Raw genomic sequence first — 17,693 nt, 5'->3', positions numbered from 1 at the left:
ATCAGTGCAGTGGTGCAGCACTCGACTGAGGATTTCTGATAATACCTTACCTCCCCATGTAAAGGATCTATCTTCAGTCAGTCATGCTGCATGCATTCCAAGTTTTTAATGGAGGCAAAGGAAATATTTTGCAGCTTTGGTGCCCTGACCGCAATGACCATGTGGTCAGGGTTGTGCTGTGGTCTCCAACATTCTTGGTGTGACTGGGGTATTAAGTAGCCAAAGTTCTTCAAATCTATGAAGAAAGCCACTTCTGCTTGCTGTCTTTTACTTACCAGCTGCTTTTGTGGTTTAATTGGTGACAGGTATGTTCGTGAGAAAACCCACACAGCCGTGGACATGAGAGTTGGAGTCCACAGTGGGACGGTTCTGGGAGGAGTTCTGGGTCAGAAGCGCTGGCAGTATGACGTGTGGTCCACTGATGTCACTGTGGCCAATAAAATGGAAGCTGGCGGAATTCCAGGGTAATCAACACACACTCCATAAAGAGAGAAAAAAATATATATTTTAAACTCTTCTTTTTTGCTGATTCTTGATTTGTTGCTTTTGTGACAGCCACAGTTGTCAACCTTGGAAACTAAACACGCAAGTACTTGACAGGTGGCTTAATATTACTTACGCCTTAATGTACAGTCATTTGCAAAAGTTTAATTCCACTCATGCAAACTGGAATTTTCCCCCACAAAATGGACCAATATATTATTACAACAAACAAAATTATTTTGGAAATCATTTTATTGAAATTCATTATGACCTGTACAGTTTTCTTTCATATGGAGTGAAAATGGTCCATTCCTTTAGTAGTTAGTGTGGACGCCTTTGCTTTGGATCACGGCTTGGATGCGGCGAGGCATGCTGTCTATCAGGGAAGCACAATATTCTGGAGTCATTTCCTTCGCCCAAACCTCCTTATTTGCTGTCCTGAATGCTTCAGCATTAGCTGGCTGCTTTTCTGTAACTTTATCTTTCATGCAGGTTCAAAGATTTTCTATAGGATTAAGATCCAGGCTGTTACCTGGCCATTCTAATGTCTGCACCCCATTTTTTCTGAGGAAGTCTGAAACGATCTTGGATCTGTGGCAAGGTGCATGCATGAAAATTTCAGTCTGATGCACTTCCATATGAAGTTTTAATTTCTCTTCTAGCAGAGCTTTGTGCCGGGGTCCATTCATTGTGGTACCTGGGTCAAGAAAATGAAGTCCAGCTGTTCCCTTTTTGCTCATTGCACCCCAAATCATTTGACTTGGAGGGTGTTTCATGGTAGATATTGTGTACATTTCATTGAACCTTTGTCCTACTGGACTTTGTACATGTCGCTTTCGGACAACAAACTGCTGCAGCACTGATTCATCAGAAAATAGGACTTTAGCCCAATCTTCTACTGTCCAATCTTTGTGTTTCTTTGCAAACGTCTTTTCTTTTTCATGGTCAGTGTCAACCTCGGCTTGGCAGAAGGTTTATACGATTTTAATATGAATTCTTGGCTCAAACAACATGAAATGGTGCTGATGCTGACTTTAGTGCCATGATTTAGCAGATTGTCTTGAATCTTCTTGCAGGAACTACTTGGTGACCTGATTACTGACCTTCAAATAATGTGGTCCTCTCTTGGGGTGGTTTTACAAAGTCTCCCGGAACAGCATTTGTCACCATAACTTTCATTGTTCTTGTATTTTTCGATTGCACAGTGTACAGCAGGTCTGCTAACTGATAGTTTTTCAGCTATCTTTCATTCAGAAATGGGGGGGATCTCTGACTGTTGTTTATGCATATGCACCGAACAGCAGTTTGGAGTATTCTGCCTTCTTGCAGTCGTTGAATGGAGTCCTGTATGGGGCTGCGGTGGGGGACTCCATTGTTCTGCTGGGGAACTTCAACACACAACTGGGCAATGACAGAGACACCTGGAGAGGTGTGATTGGGAGGAACGGCCTCCCCGATCTAAACCCAAATGGTCGTTTGTTATTGGACTTCTGTGCAAGTCACGGACTTTCCATAACAAACACCGTGTTCGAACATAAGGATGCTCATAAGTGTACATGGTACCAGAGCACCCTAGGCCGAAGATTGATAATCAGTTTTGTGATCGTATCATCTCATCTGATGCCGCATGTTCTGGACACTCGGGTGAAGAGAGGGGCAGAGCAGTCAGCTGATCACCATCTGGTGGTGAGTAGAGAAGCTTGAATCTTCAACTGGACTGGGTTGCTTGACAAGAGGATGTTTCACTTCTAATCACAGAAGCTTCCTCAGCTAAAATCCTTGGTCTGGTAGTCTGACTTCTGTTTTGACTCTGTAGAGAAGAATAACAGAAGCCAGCTGGCTTCTGTTACCAACACTTACCAACCTCAGCTGCTTACCTGATCAGCTTTGAGGAGGCCGATAATACGGCCATTACCACAGTGTGAGGAGCAGCTACATTAACTCTGTAGAAGCGGGCAAAAGTACAGGAGGAAGCCCATGTTGCTGCAGTACAGATGTCAGTCAGTGGCACACCTCTCAGGGCAGCCCAGGAGGTGGATATGCCTCGAGTTGTATGACATTTCACTGGAGGAGGTTGACGGTCACTGTTCCTGTAAGCTTGCAATATAGCGTTAACAACCCACCGTGCCAGTCTTTGCTTGGACAAGGCACAGCCTTTCCTGGGGCCCCCATAGCAGACAAACAGAGCATCATTTTTGCAAAAGGCAGCTGTTAATTCAGTATAAAGGCCCAGTCACATGGTACTTAACGAAGGGTGACGAAGCCCTGACGAAACAAGAAATCTGGACTTTCGTTAACATTTGCGCAGCCTCGTTCCTGCAGCTGGCGCTACATCAGGATTTTTAAACTGTTGAAAAATTTGAACGAAGGGCAATGAAAACCTTAATTTATCTGTGTCTCGTTTTGCTTTTTTCATCGTTTGTTTAGTTTTTGGAATGTTATTGTTTAATTTGACATCGTTGGAGCAGCTGAACGTTTTCACACAGCGCAGAAGCCGGTTTGTGAGCGCTGAGGCTGCTGCTGCTTCACGTGCCGTTGGAAATTACAGGACAAACTCAGCCTGCTTGTTTGGATTTTTTTTATCTGTGTGGGGGGCAGCTTCAATAGGTTCAGGCACCTTACATAGGCCAGAATTAATCTTTTTAATTATTTTGCCACAATCAACTGTCGAATTTGAAACAACAAAAAAGTTGTGTAATTTCCGACGGTACTTGAATGCAGCAGCAGCGGCAGCAGCAGCTCCTGCGTGCGCTTATTATTTTGTATTAAATATAACAATATGAGTGTAGGAATGATAATCCAGTCCTTCTGTACATGTGGCAACAGGCAGATGAATCAAAATGATGATATAAAGAGCTGTTCTGGAAGGAAGAATTCACATTATGGATCAGTGATCAGCTGGTGGAATAACCGCACATGTGAGTCAATGCGCGCGTTCACACGCACTAATTAATTTACTGCTCTCATATATTCAATCATCTTTACACTTACATTTATATTTATTCTCCCTTTTGACAGTTTTCTGTTATAAATAAATATATATGGCTTAGAACATAATACAGTGATACAGCAGTGACCACAGCGCACTTTTTTTTTTTTAATTGGAGCAAGACGGAGCACGCAGCGTGTCAACAGACAGCGTGGATTCTGATGATAATGGAGATGATCCCTCTTTTGTTCTGGACGAGGAACCAGAGCAGGTGGTCCACTGACGTGCACACAGATCTCCACAGATTCTGTTTGCAGTTTCTCCAGGACTCAGGCGCTATGAGCTCCATCCCAGTGCCGAGTCCTGGAACTCAGAGATGCAGACACACACTGCACCAGCTGTGGCTCCAGGTGCGTTTCGTCGAGATTGTGAGCTTCGGTTTTGTTAATTTCCTCTTTTGTCCCTTTTGCGCTCTTGCTTCGCAGACTGTTTGGTGATAAAAACTCTTTTGTCCACCTTGTCTCAGCGAATTGTGACTTTTTTACTTTTTCCCTTCGTTTAGGAATCATCGTGTGCCATGTGACTGGGCCATAACTTCTAAGTTATGGCCCAGTAACATGTAACATGTAACATTTTCACTCCATATGAAAGAAAACATGGTAACATATCTTCCACCATTCAGAAGATTCAGACAGCTTTCAGTGGATTTTTAGTCGAGTGAGTATCCGAGAAATTGTGGAGAGCTGGGCATGTCAACATGTCCCATGAGACTTCCAACATGGACTTGCGTTTGTTCTCCGCCATTGCGGCTTCGTCCCGATACGTGAATTCCGCCGCACATCTTTCATTACAAAATCTCCTTTAACAGTGGAATGTGCCTAAAAATGGCTATGCCCACCTCTTCCGCAAAATCACACGATGTCCTGGATCAACACAGCCTTCACTTTGGAAATGATCTGGTCATTTCAGCCTGTCGAAGGCCGCTCGGAGCGTGGCGCGCCCTCAGCCGCTGTGGGCCGTCTTTAATCCGGTTGTAATGCTCCTTAATCTGTGTGACGCCCATAGAATCTTCACCGAAAGCCATCTGAATTTTCCGAATGGTTTCCACCTGGCTGTCTCTCACTCTGAAAAAATTTGATGCAGCGCTGCTCCAATCGTTCAGACATTTTCCTGACAATGAAAATCTGACGAGAGGGGTGGACCAGTGCTCACTCGAAGCCTGCCCACAGGCGAATGACACAACCGATAGGCGTGAAAAAACTCACGCATGCGCACGAAGGTTCAAGCTTGGCTGATGCAAGCGCACATGATTCAAATCCATATAGTTTTTGCAAAAAATAAAAAGGTCCGTTACTTTTCTAACAGACCTCGTATATCATATAGCAGATGAACACACTGATATTTGAGAAGTGAAATGAAGTTTCTAGTATTTACAGAAAGTGTGCAATAATTATTTAAACAAAATTAGGCAGGCGCATAAATTTGGGCACCCTTGTCATTTTATTGATTTGAAAACAAGTGAGGAAAACCACAAAGACACCCAGAAAACCCCCAAAAACTTATAGGTTTCTCTGGCTATGATTGGAGAAATTGTGCATAGTGCATGTTTTGCATTTTGTATCCCCAGTTATACACCTTCATGATGAAGTGGTACAGAGGAGGGTTTTCTTTCACCAAAACATTAAATCCAGGCTTGCATCTCAGGAAAATTCTTTTTCTTCTGGAAAATTGTATCTGAACTTTCAGGTCTTCTTTTTAAGAAGCTCACTAACAGACCCAGAAATTAAATATGATGAGACTGAGATCTGCTCCATTGTTGGTAGCAAAATTAAGATGGGAATGAAGAAATATGGGTCAGTATAACACTAAAATGTTAGTCATACAAAAAGGATTACAGATTGTTCTTTAATCTGGATTTGGACATCTCCAGAGATTCAGACTGTTTTATCTCAGCAGGCACATTATTCCTCAGACAGGTGCATGGTAAGAGAAAGCACTGTGGCCTGCTGACTTCTTTTTAACCTTTGGAACCCACAGTAATCCTACCTTTTGAGAACACAGAGCACAGGCCAGTACATAAGGTTTAATTAGGTTGGCCAGATAGGGAGGCGCCAGTGCATGAAGGACTTGATATGTTAATAACAAAACCTTAAAATCTGACTTTGCATAGACAGGAAGCCAGTGAATGGAAGCCAGAATCAGGGTCAAACTTTCTGCTCCTAGTCAGAATTCTAGCAGCAGTATTTTGAACTAGTTGAACATATCTGATGCCGGACTGTGGTAAACCAGAGACTAGGATATTACAGTCATCCAATCTGGAAGAGACAAAGGAATGAATCAGTGTCTCTGTGTCAGTCAAAGACAGAATAAGTTGAATATTCACATTATTACAGAGGTGATGGAAAGCAGTCAGTGATTTCTCTAATGTATAGGTCAAAGTACAGTGTTGGATTAAAGATCACCCCAAGGTTTTTCACTTTATCACTGTGACGTATAACACACAAGTCCATGGTTATCTTTAGCTGGTCAGACTGATGCCTTTGTTTCACAGGACCAATGACCAGCATCTCGGTCTTGTCAGAATTTGAAAGTAAGGAGTTGTCAGATATACAGTTTCTCACTGAAGCTTGACAGTTCTCTAAAGTCTTACTAGGTGTGAGATTATTTGCAGTTATTGGCATGTACAACTGAGTATTATCAGCATAGCAATGAAACGTTATTCCAAAAATTCACAGTATCTGCCCAAGGGGTGTTATATAGAGGGAGAACAGGAGAGGGCCTAAAATAGACTGCTGTGGTACACCTTATTTTTCAGGAACAAGATTTGAAGTAATGTTATTCTATAAGACAGTGGCAGCAACTAGATGAGTAAGATATCAATTATGCAAGAACATTGCCAGGAATACCAAAATAGTTCTCAAGGCTGACCAATAATATGCAATGATGGACTGTGTTAAAAACAGCCCTAAGTTTAATAACAATAGCGAGGCCGTGTCAGAGGCCGTTAGAAGCAGAAGATGATTCTTTACTAAGTGCTGTCTCCGTGAAGTGGTGTATTCTTAATGTGACTGCAGTGGCTCAAAGAGGTTAATTTCAGCAAGATGGTCCACAAGCTGCTGCAAAACCACTTTTTCAAGGATTTTAGAGCAAAAGGATATGGTCGATATTGGTCTATAATTTTTCAATCAAAAAGGATTCAGATTTTTTTTTTGTAAGAATAGGTTTGATCACTGCAGATTTAAAACTTGTAGGAACAGAACCTGAGGTAAATGACAGGTTAATAATTTTCAGCATAGTGAGCCCAAGTGTAGCCCACAGGTCCTTCAATAGTTCGGTTGGCATCAGGTCAAAAAGACAGGTTGTGCTTTGCACAGAAGTTGCACATTTCATCAGCATACTCAGTGGAACGGTATCAAAATGAGTAAGTCTCTGCACCTTGGTAGAGATGACACCTATGTCAGTAACAGGATCTAATGGTAGGACTGGAACATGCTGTGATGTATTTGACCAGATATTTTCTGTTTTCATTTCAAAATAATGTAAAAATTCCTGAGCAGTAAATGGAGAGTATTTTACAGGTTGCTGGCCTTGCATAACTGCAGCCACAGTGTTAAACAGAAACTTTGAATTATGCTTGTTTTTGTTAATCAAGTCAGCATAGTGGGTCTGTTTTGTTGCCAGTAGAACATGCTTATAGTCCACAACAGCATTGCGTCATGCAACATGGAAGCCTTTTAAGTGTTGCTTCATCAAAACGTTTGGTCACCAGCTGTCACTGGTTGCACCCCACCAAATCTTCAGTGAACATACCTTCCATTAGCGCACACGCTTTGCTTTACTACAACCTATGGTTAGTCAAGTCTTACATGAACATATGAACATGCCGTCATCACTGCCTTGGCAAACATACAAGCATGGTGTCATGCTAATGCTAGGGAATGTACCACTGGACATTTGGACCTGCTGATGGCACTCAGTGAAAAGTTACAGATGTTATTAACACAAACATGTAACTTTTTGTTCAACAGGCAAAAGCATGACAAAGAAATAAGAAAAATTAGCTTTTACTGTGCAGGGACTTGTAGGCCATAAGGTGAACCAAGACAAAGCGGCTAGAAAATGATTTTTGTTAGTTAGTTTTATGTGTTTTATTGATCAACATTCACTTTAGCAACACAAAATCTCTCACAAATTGGCATTTATATATGTATGATACCATTTTAGACAAGTCTTGATGAATTTTTTACAATGAAATGTGAATTTAGAACATGAAATCTTGCAAATTTGTGAAAAAATTCTTCTTCAACTGATATATTACACATGGTGAGTTTTGACACGCATGCACACACACACACGTATATGTAATCGTCTCTAATCATCCCCATCATTGTCAGAAACATCATCCCATGTAGCTATAGATTCTGCTGCCTTCTGAACAGTCACATAGTGCTGCCACCTACACAAATCAATGTAAGACAGTCGTGCTGACATTGTTATGTGTCGGACGCAGCTCGGAGAACCGACCAGCGTTTGAAGGACCCAGTATGAAATAAGCAGAGCACGGTTCAAAGGCTAACTGAATTTAATACATAACAGTGATAATATAATAACAAAAGGTGCGGCCTGGCGTGGTGCGCTCCCAGCAGCGCTAACGGTCCGGAGCCAGAAGCTGTTTCGGACCCAAGGACCCCGCCGACACCCCCCAGGTGGCCGCAACAACCGAGTCTGTGAAAGAAGGAACCATTATGTGAGTCCACACTCTACACACAGAACACTTAAAGGTGTACAAACAGCAAACACTTCCTGGCTTGATTACTGATCAGCTTCCCAACCTGCAGGCATGGAACATCCAGTTCACAAATCACCACCGCAGTGGAAGCTGATACATGACTAACAAACAGCTCAATACAATAAGGTGTGAGGGACACCACATTTACTGACTGTATAACTGTTAGTCACAAAATCTAACGTACCTCAGGAAGTGTGCTGACGAGCGTGAGACCTCACCCCCTCCTCTTTCACAGACTGTGCATCAAACCTGGACGTTCTCAGCATCCGCTGCTGATGAGATGGCTCCCGAGACGACGATCTCACCCGTCTGGTTACAAGGTCGAGTCTCTGGCAAATACACACTGTGCACTCCAGTCTTAAATGCCAACATGTTCCAATCCATCCAGATGCACCACAGCTGTGAGTCCTGACGAGTCGCAGGTGATCAGGGTGAGGTCCTGACAGCCTCAGCAACACAGCCACTCAGTCCCAAACGCACGCCACCTGGGAGGAAAACCAAAAGACAGAAACAAACCGGCAGCCAGGCCCCCCCAGCCATATAACAGACATACAGGAACATCTGTCTGTATCACATTTGTCTTGCTTGCAACTGCAGTGGACTAACTGCAACACACTTTGAGGAGCAGGATTGTTAGTCATGCAGGTCACTGTTAACTCCCCATCCTCAGTGTGTCATCCATTACCAAAAGGTGAGGGAGCGCACATGATACCTTTCAGACAATGTCTTTATTATTATTAATTATTGCTGCTTGGTACTTTGCCTTTTTTGTAGTGTTGGTGTAGAGCAGGGGTGCTCAAGTTCGGTCCTCGAGATCTACCTTCCTGACACTCTTAGTTGTCTCCCTGCTCACCTGAATCCAATGAAAGACTCATTAGCAGGCTTTTAATGAGTCTTTCATTGGATTCAGGTGTGTTGGAGCAGGGAGACAACTAAGAGTGTCAGGAAGGTAGATCTCGAGGACTGAACTTGAGCACCCCTGGTGTAGAGCATCACATGTTGGAGGCATAGATAGTTCTGGCAAAGCTTAAGATGCCATGCAGAATGCTTTGTACAACCCCAATTCCAATGAAGTTGGGACTTTGCATAAAATGTAAATCAAAACAGAATACAATGATGTGCAAATCCTCTTCAACCGATATTCAATTGAATACACTACAAAGACAAGATATTTCATGTTCAAACTGATAGACTTTTTTGTTCTTGTGCAAATATTTGCTCATTTTGAAATGGATGCCTGCAACACATTTCAAAAAAGCTGGGACAGGGGCAACAAAAGTCTGGGAAAATTGATAAATGCTCAAAGAACACCTGTTTGGAGCATTCCACAGGTGAACAGGTTAATTGGAAATAGGTGAGTGTCATGATTGAGTATAAAAGGAGCATCCCCAAAAGGTTCAGCCGTTCACAAGCAAAGATGGGGTGATGATCACCACTTTGTGAACAACTGCGTGAAAAAATAGTCCAAAAGTTTAAGAACAATGTTTCTCAGCGTTCAATTGGAAGGAATTTAGGGATTCCATCATCTACAGTCCATAATATAATCAGAAGATTCAGAGAATCTGGAGAACTTTCTACATGTAAGTGGCAAGTCTGAAAACCAACATTGAATGCCCGTGACCTTCGGCCCCTCAGGCAGCACTGCATTAAAAACCTACATCATTGTGTAAAGGATCTTATCGCGTGGGCTCAGGAACACTTCAGAAAACCATTGTCAGTTAACACAGTTCGTCACTACATCTACAAGTGCAAGTTAAAACTCTACCATGCAAAGTGAAAGCCATACATCAACAACATCCAGAAATGCCGCTGCCTTCTCTGGGCCCGACTTCGTTTGAAATGGACAGACACAAAATGGAAAAGTGTGCTGTGGTCTGATGAGTCCACATTTCAAATTGTTTTTGGAAATCATGGACGTCATGTCCTCCAGACAAAAGAAGAAAAAGACCATCCAGAATGTTACCAGCGCAAAGTTCAAAAGCCAGCATCTGTGATGGTATGGGGGTGTGTTAGTGCCCATGGCATGGGCAACTTACACATCTGTGATGGCACCATCAATGCTGAAAGGTACATCCAGGTCGTCTTTTTCAGGGACGTCCCTGCCTATTTCAGCAAGACAGTGCCAAGCCACATTCTGCATGTGTTACAACAGCGTGGCTTCATAGTAAATGAGTGTCGCACATCAAGCAAGAATGGGAAAGAATTCCACCTACAAAGCTTCAACAATTAGTGTCCTCAGTTCCCAAACACTTATTGAGTGTTGTTAGAAGGAAAGGTGATGTAACACAGTGGTAAAAATACCACTGTCTCATCTTTTTTGAAACATGTTGCAGGCATCCATTTCAAAATGAGCAAATAGTTGCACAAAAACAATAAAGTTTATCAGTTTGAACATTAAATATCTTGTCTTTGCGGTGTATTCAATTGAATATAGGTTGAAGAGGATTTGAAAATCATTGTATTCTGTTTTTATTTACATTTTGCACAAAGTCCCAACTTCATTCGAATAGGGGTTGTATATACAGTATGCAAAAAACACACACACGCTGCATATAGATTTATAGCTACAACTAATTTTCAGCTCCTGTCCCTAGTCGGGCTTTAAAACGAATACAACATGCCAAATTACAATCCTATAAAACACAGTATACTGTACAGGTACCCTGTATGATAACAAATACAACCTAGCCTACAGAATTATGTTCAAAATCATCACAACTCTAAACAAAATAGAATAAACTTACAGTCACACACAAACACTATATATCAGTAAGTCAGTGTGTAAGAAAGAGGGAGAGACAGATACTTGTGTTTTTTTTAACATTTGGATGCTCTCTTTTATGTTACTCTGTTGAATCCAAGCACTTTTTTTAATCAATGAATCATCTGTAGCATGTTGCATGTAGCCCAGCATCTTCTGGAATATTGTCAAAGTCCATAGTGACACAGTGTTTATACACTCAACAAAAATATAAACGCAACACTTTTGGTTTTGCTCCCATTTTGTATGAGATGAACTCAAAGATCTAAAACTTTTTCCACATACACAATATCACCATTTCCCTCAAATATTGTTCACAAACCAGTTGAAATCTGTGATAGTGAGCACTTCTCCTTTGCTGAGATAATTCCATCCCACCTCACAGGTGTGCCATATCAAGATGCTGATTAGACACCATGATTAGTGCACAGGTGTGCCTTAGACTGCCCACAATAAACGGCCACTCTGAAAGGTGCAGTTTTGTTTTATTGGGGGGGGGGGGATACCAGTCAGTATCTGGTGTGACCACCATTTGCCTCATGCAGTGCAACACATCTCCTTTGCATAGAGTTGATCAGGTTGTCAATTGTGGCCTGTGGAATGTTGGTCCACTCCTCTTCAATGGCTGTGTGAAGTTGCTGGATATTGGCAGGAACTGGTACACGCTGTTGTATACGCCGGTCCAGAGCATCCCAAACATGCTCAATGGGTGACATGGCCGGTGAGTATGCCGGCCATGCAAGAACTGGGACATTATCAGCTTCCAAGAATTGTGTACAGATCCTTGCAACATGGGGCTGTGCATTATCCTGCTGCAACATGAGGTGATGTTCTTGGATGTATGGCACAACAATGGGCCTCAGGATCTCGTCACGGTATCTCTGTGCATTCAAAATGCCATCAATAAAATGCACCTGTGTTCTTCGTCCATAACAGACGCCTGCCCATACCATAACCCCACCGCCACCATGGGCCACTCGATCCACAACATTGACATCAGAAAACCGCTCACCCACACGACGCCACACACGCTGTCTGCCATCTGCCCTGAACAGTGTGAACCGGGATTGATCCGTGAAGAGAACACCTTTCCGACGTGCCAAACGCCAGCGAATGTGGCCTGGGCTGGTGTGGTTACACGTGGTCTGCGGTTGTGAGGCTGGTTGGATGTACTGCCAAATTCTCTGAAACGCCTTTGGAGACGGCTTATGGTAGAGAAATGAACATTCAATACACAAGCAACAGCTCTGGTTGACATTCCTGCTGTTAGCATGCAAATTGCATGCTCCCTCAAATCTTGCAACATCTGTGGCATTGTGCTGTGTGATAAAACTGCACCTTTCAGAGTGGCCTTTTATTGTGGGCAGTCTAAGGCACACCTGTGCACTAATCATGGTGTCTAATCAGCATCTTGGTATGGCACACCTGTGAGGTGGGATGGATTATCTCAGCAAAGGAGAAGTGCTCACTATCACAGATTTCAACTGGTTTGTGAACAATATTTGAGGGAAATGGTGATATTGTGTATGTGGAAAAAGTTTTAGATCTTTGAGTTCATCTCATACAAAATGGGAGCAAAACCAAAAGTGTTGCGTTTATATTTTTGTTGAGTGTAGGTTTCAGGTGGTCGTGCTCGCGCCACTCAAACAAAGCCACCGTTCCACACCCATTTCTGAATGTTTCTCATCGTTTCTGCTGAAAAATCCTGTAGTTCTTCCTTTTTAATAATAATAGTAATAATAATATAGCCTTTTATTGTCATTATACATATACATATATACATACAGCGAAACGTGTCCTCTGCATTTAACCATCCTAAATGCAGTTTAATTTAATTAATTTAATTTAATTAGCGTATAATGCACCAAATCACAGCAAAAGCCGTCTCAAGGTGCCTTACATAAAACAAGTCAACATAAAATTGAATAAATAATTAGAAATGAATAAAAAAAATTCAAATACATAAATGAAAATAGAAGTAAAATAATAAAACAAATAAAAATAAAAACTATCAATAAGAAAGAGAATAAAAATAGGTTTTGAGTCTTGACTTAAAAATGTCCACAAACTCAGACTGCCTCACAGTCGCAGGAAGACTGTTCCACAGGGTGGGTGCATGATATGAAAAGGCTGTTTGACCTGCTGACAGCTTCTTCACCCTGGGAACACAGAGAAGTTCCGCATCCTGCGACCGCAAAACCCGGGCCGGCACGTAGAGTTCCACCAGATCAGCCAAATAAGATGGCACCAGTCCATGAACAACCGTATAAGTCAATAGCAAAACCTTAAAATCTGCTGTCACAGAGACAGGGAGCCAGTGCAAAGATGCCAAAATGGGTGTGATATGTTCAGACCTTCTGCTACGTGTCAGAAGTCTGGCGGCAGCGTTCTGAACCAGCTGAAGACCCCTAATGCTGGACTGTGGTAACCCTGAAAATAGAACATTACAATAATCTAGTCTAGAAGAAACAAAAGCATGAATCAAGGTCTCAGCATCAGCCATGGACAGGATGGGGCGGATCCTCGCTATATTTCTCAGATGGAAAAAAACAGTCCTAGTAACATCCCTGATGTGGAGGTCAAAAGACAACATGGGATCCAAAATTACCCCAAGGTTCCTCATTTTGTCCGTATGATGTATGACACACGAACCCAGGCTGAGCGCCAGCTGGTAAAACTGATGCCGATGTCTCGCTGGACCAAGAACCATCATTTCAGTCTTATCAAAGTTTAAAAGTAGGAAGTTACTAGACATCCAACTTCTCACTGATAGAAGACAGTTCTCCAGGGATTTTATGGGAGTGAGATTTCCCGCACTTATTGGCATGTACAACTGAGTATCATCAGCATAACAATGAAAGGCAATCCCAAAACCCCGCAATATACGCCCAGGGGGTGCCACATACAGGGAGAAAAGCAAGGCGCCTAAAACAGATCCCTGTGGAACCCCAAATCTCATGTCAGCAAGGTCAGAGGTAGTGCCATTATACAAGACACATTGAGAACGACTGGACAGATATGGCGTCAACCAGGCAAGGGCACTTCCAGTAATCCCAAAAAAATTCTCCAACCTATTGAGCAAAATATGATGATCCACGGTATCAAAGGCAGCACTGAGATCTAACAACACCAAAACCGTAGTGGTGTCTGAGTCCAGTCCAGTTAGACACAATCCAACCACCATGGGCGCAGTTTGGTGGGGGATAGGGGGGACATGTCCCCCCCACCTTTTCAACCAGGGGGGACAGAATATGGTATGTCCCCCCCACCTTCTGACATATATGTGTGTACTTGAAACATGCTATTCCAGTCTTATGTGCAAACCATGTCAGTCTTATGTGCAAAACCATGTCAAAATAGTATCTTTGTTTCTGCAAGTTTGTATTCTTAGTAGCATTGACTTGTTTACAACACCTGTTTCTTGATGTCACATTCAGAATTTTGTGGGACTGCATTTGCCCAGATTAGAAACCAAAAATAGTTGCCTCTAGGGACTAGTATCTACACATAAGTATCAATGGACCATATGCTAATTTACTAAATTCTGAAAGTTAGAAAAGGAAATCAAAAAAGCTATCTGGGACCTCAGAAAGCCCACCTGCAATTATTGTTTGATCTCCAAAATCAGTCTATGCAAGCAAAATTATGTTCAGTGTGAGTGTTGTCATTAGTGACACTTTGAAAATTAAATTCATGATAAGTAATTTATCCTAAACTTATGATCTGTTGTTTTTTCAAACTTATGCAAAAACAAATCTTGAGAAAAAAAAATACAGTATGCGATAGTTAATAATTATTAAGAGCCTGTTCTTTCATATTTATGAATACCTTTTACCACATTGCAGTTGTTTTTTTTAATGAAAACTCAACCTATCATTCTTTTTGAGTTCTACACATGTGGTGATACCTTATTTACACCAGGATGTTAATAAAATCAATTCTGGCTATTCTCAGAATAAAGTACTTATATCCATCCATCCATACATTTTCTTCCGCTTTATCCGGAGTCGGGTCGCGGGGGCAGCAGCTCATGCAAAGCCGCCCAGTCCTCCCGATCCACACACACCTCCCCCAGCTCCTCCAGGGGAACCCCAAGGCGTTTCCAAGCCAGCAGAGAGATGTAGTCCCTCCAGCGTGTCCTAGGTCTTCCCCAGGGCCTCCTCCCAATGGGACGTGCCCGGAACACCTCTCCAGCGAGGCGTCCAGGGGGCATCCAGAAATTATGCCCGAGCCACCTCAACTGACTCCTTTCGACGTGGAGGAGCAGCGGCTCGACTTCGAGCTCCTCCCGAGTGACCGAGCTCCTCACCCTATCTCTAAGGGAGCGCCCAGCCACCCTGCAGAAGAAACTCATCTCGGCTGCTTGTACTCGCAATCTCGTTCTTTCGGTCATGAGCCATACCTCATGACCATAGGTGAGGATTGGAACGTAGATCGATTGGTAAATCGAGAGCTTTGCCCCCCTACTCAGCTCTCTCTTCACCACGACGGTCCGATACAACGACCGCATCACTGCAGATGCTGCACCGATCTGTCTATCGATCTCACGCTCCATCTGTCCCTCACTCGTGAACAAGACCCCGAGATACTTAAACTCCTCCACTTGAGGCAAGGACACTCCACCGACCTGAAGAGGGCAACGCACCTTTTTCCGGTCGAGAACCATGGCCTCGGATTTGGAGGTGCTGATTTTCATCCCGGACATTTCACACTTGGCTGCAAACCGCCCCAGTGCATGCTGAAGGTCCTGATTTGACGAAACCAACAGAACCACATCATCCGCAAACAGCAGAGATGAGATTCTGTGGTTCCCAAACCAGACCCCCTCTACACCCTGGCTGTGCCTAGAAATTCTGTCCATAAAAATAATGAACAGAACCGTTGACAAAGGGCAGCCCTGGTGGAGGCCAACGTGCACTGGAAACAGGTTTGACTTACTACCGGCAATGCGAACCAAGCTCCTGCTGCGGTCGTACAGGGACCGGATAGCCCTTAGCAAAGGACCCCGGACCCCGTACTCCCGGAGCACTCCCCACAGGGTGCCCAGAGGGACACGGTCAAACGCATTCTCCAGATCCACAAAACACATGTGGACTGGTTGGGCAAACTCCCATGAACCCTCGAGCATCCGTGTAGAGCTGGTCCAGTGTGCTGCAACCAGGACGAAAACCACACTGCTCCTCCTGAATCCGAGGTTCGACCATCGGTCGAATTCGCCTCTCCAGTACTCTGGAATAGACCTTACCGGGGAAGCTGAGGAGTGTGATCCCCCTATAGTTGGAACACACCCTCCGGTCCCCCTTCTTAAACAGAGGGACCACCACCCCGGTCTGCCAATCCAGAGGCACTGTCCCCGATCGCCACGCGATGTTGCAGAGGCGTGTCAGCCAAGACAGTCCCACAGCATCCAGAGACTTAAGGTACTCAGGACGGATTTCATCCACCCCAGGAGCCTTGACACCTAGGAGCTTTCTAACCACCTCGGTGACTTTGGCCTGGGTAATGGCATGAGTCCGCCTCTGAGTCCCCAGTCTCTGCTTCCTCTTCGGAAGACGTGACGATGGGATTGAGGACATCCTCGAAGTACTCCTTCCACCGCCTGACAACATCCCCAGTCAGGGTCAACAGCTCCCCACCCACAGCGTAAACAGTGCTGGTGGAGAGCTGCTTCCACCTCCTGAGACGTCGGACGGTTTGCCAGAATCTCTTCGAGGCTGACCGATAGTCCTCCTCCATGGCCTCCCCGAACTCCTCCCAGACCCGAGTTTTTGCCTCTGCGACCGCACGGGCTGCGGCACGCTTGGCTTGCCAGTACCTGTCAGCTGTCTCTGGGGTCCCACCTACCAACAAAGATAAGTAGGACTCCTTCTTCAGCTTGACGGCATCCCGTACATCCGGTGTCCACCACCGGGTTCGGGGATTGCCGCCATGACAGGCACCAGAGACCTTGCTACCACAGCTAAAAGCGGCCGCATCGACAATGGCGGTGGAGAACATGGTCCACTCGGACTCCATGTCTCCAACCTCCCCCGGGATGTGGGAGAAGCTCTCCCGGAGGTGGGAGTTGAAGACCTCGCTGACAGATGGTTCCGCCAGTCATTCCCAGCAGACCCTCATGATACGTTTGGGCCTGCCAGGTCTGACCGGCTTCCTCCCCTCCCAGCGGATCCAACTCACCACCAGGTGGTGATCGGTCGACAGCTCGCCCCTCTCTTCACTCGAGTGTCTGAGACACGTGGCTGAAGGTCAGATGATACGACTACAAAGTCGATCATCGACCTCCGGCTCAGGGTGTCCTGGTGCCACGTGCACTTATGGACACCCTTGTGTTCGAACATGGTGTTCGTGATGGACAAACTGTGACTAGCACAGAAGTCCAACAACTGAACACCACTCAGGTTCAGATCGGGGAGGCTGTGCTTCCCGATCACCCCCCTCCAGGTCTCACTGTCGCTGCCCACGTGGGCGTTGAAATCCCCAGGAGAACAATGGAGTCCCCAGTCGGAGCGCTATCTAGTACCCCTCCCAGGGACTCCAGGAAAGTTGGGTATTCTGCACTGCAGCTCGGCCCGTAGGCCGAGACAATGGTAAGAGACCTGTCCCCAACCCGAAGGTGTAGGGACGCGACCCTCTTGTTCACCGGAGTGAACTCCAATACATGGCGACTGAGCTGGGGAGCAATAAGCAATGCGACCCCAGCTCTCCGCCTCTCCCCGTGGGCAACGCCAGAA

General features: G+C 44.5%; 1 protein-coding gene across 1 annotated transcript in view; it reads left to right on the top strand.

Moving 5' to 3' along the window:
• Positions 1-17,693, top strand: part of adcy3a (adenylate cyclase 3a) — a 359,639-nt gene that overhangs the window by 127,460 nt on the left and 214,486 nt on the right. Inside the window, exon 6 of the mRNA XM_034173754.1 lies at positions 306-464. Within this exon, the coding sequence (XP_034029645.1) occupies positions 306-464 (159 nt within the window). The remainder of the gene's footprint in view (positions 1-305; positions 465-17,693) is intronic.

This window comes from Thalassophryne amazonica, chromosome 7 (genome assembly GCF_902500255.1).
Source record: "Thalassophryne amazonica chromosome 7, fThaAma1.1, whole genome shotgun sequence".
NCBI lineage: Eukaryota > Metazoa > Chordata > Actinopteri > Batrachoidiformes > Batrachoididae > Thalassophryne > Thalassophryne amazonica.
Note: the sequence above shows the minus strand (reverse complement) of the source record. Positions and strands in the feature narration are given on the sequence as shown.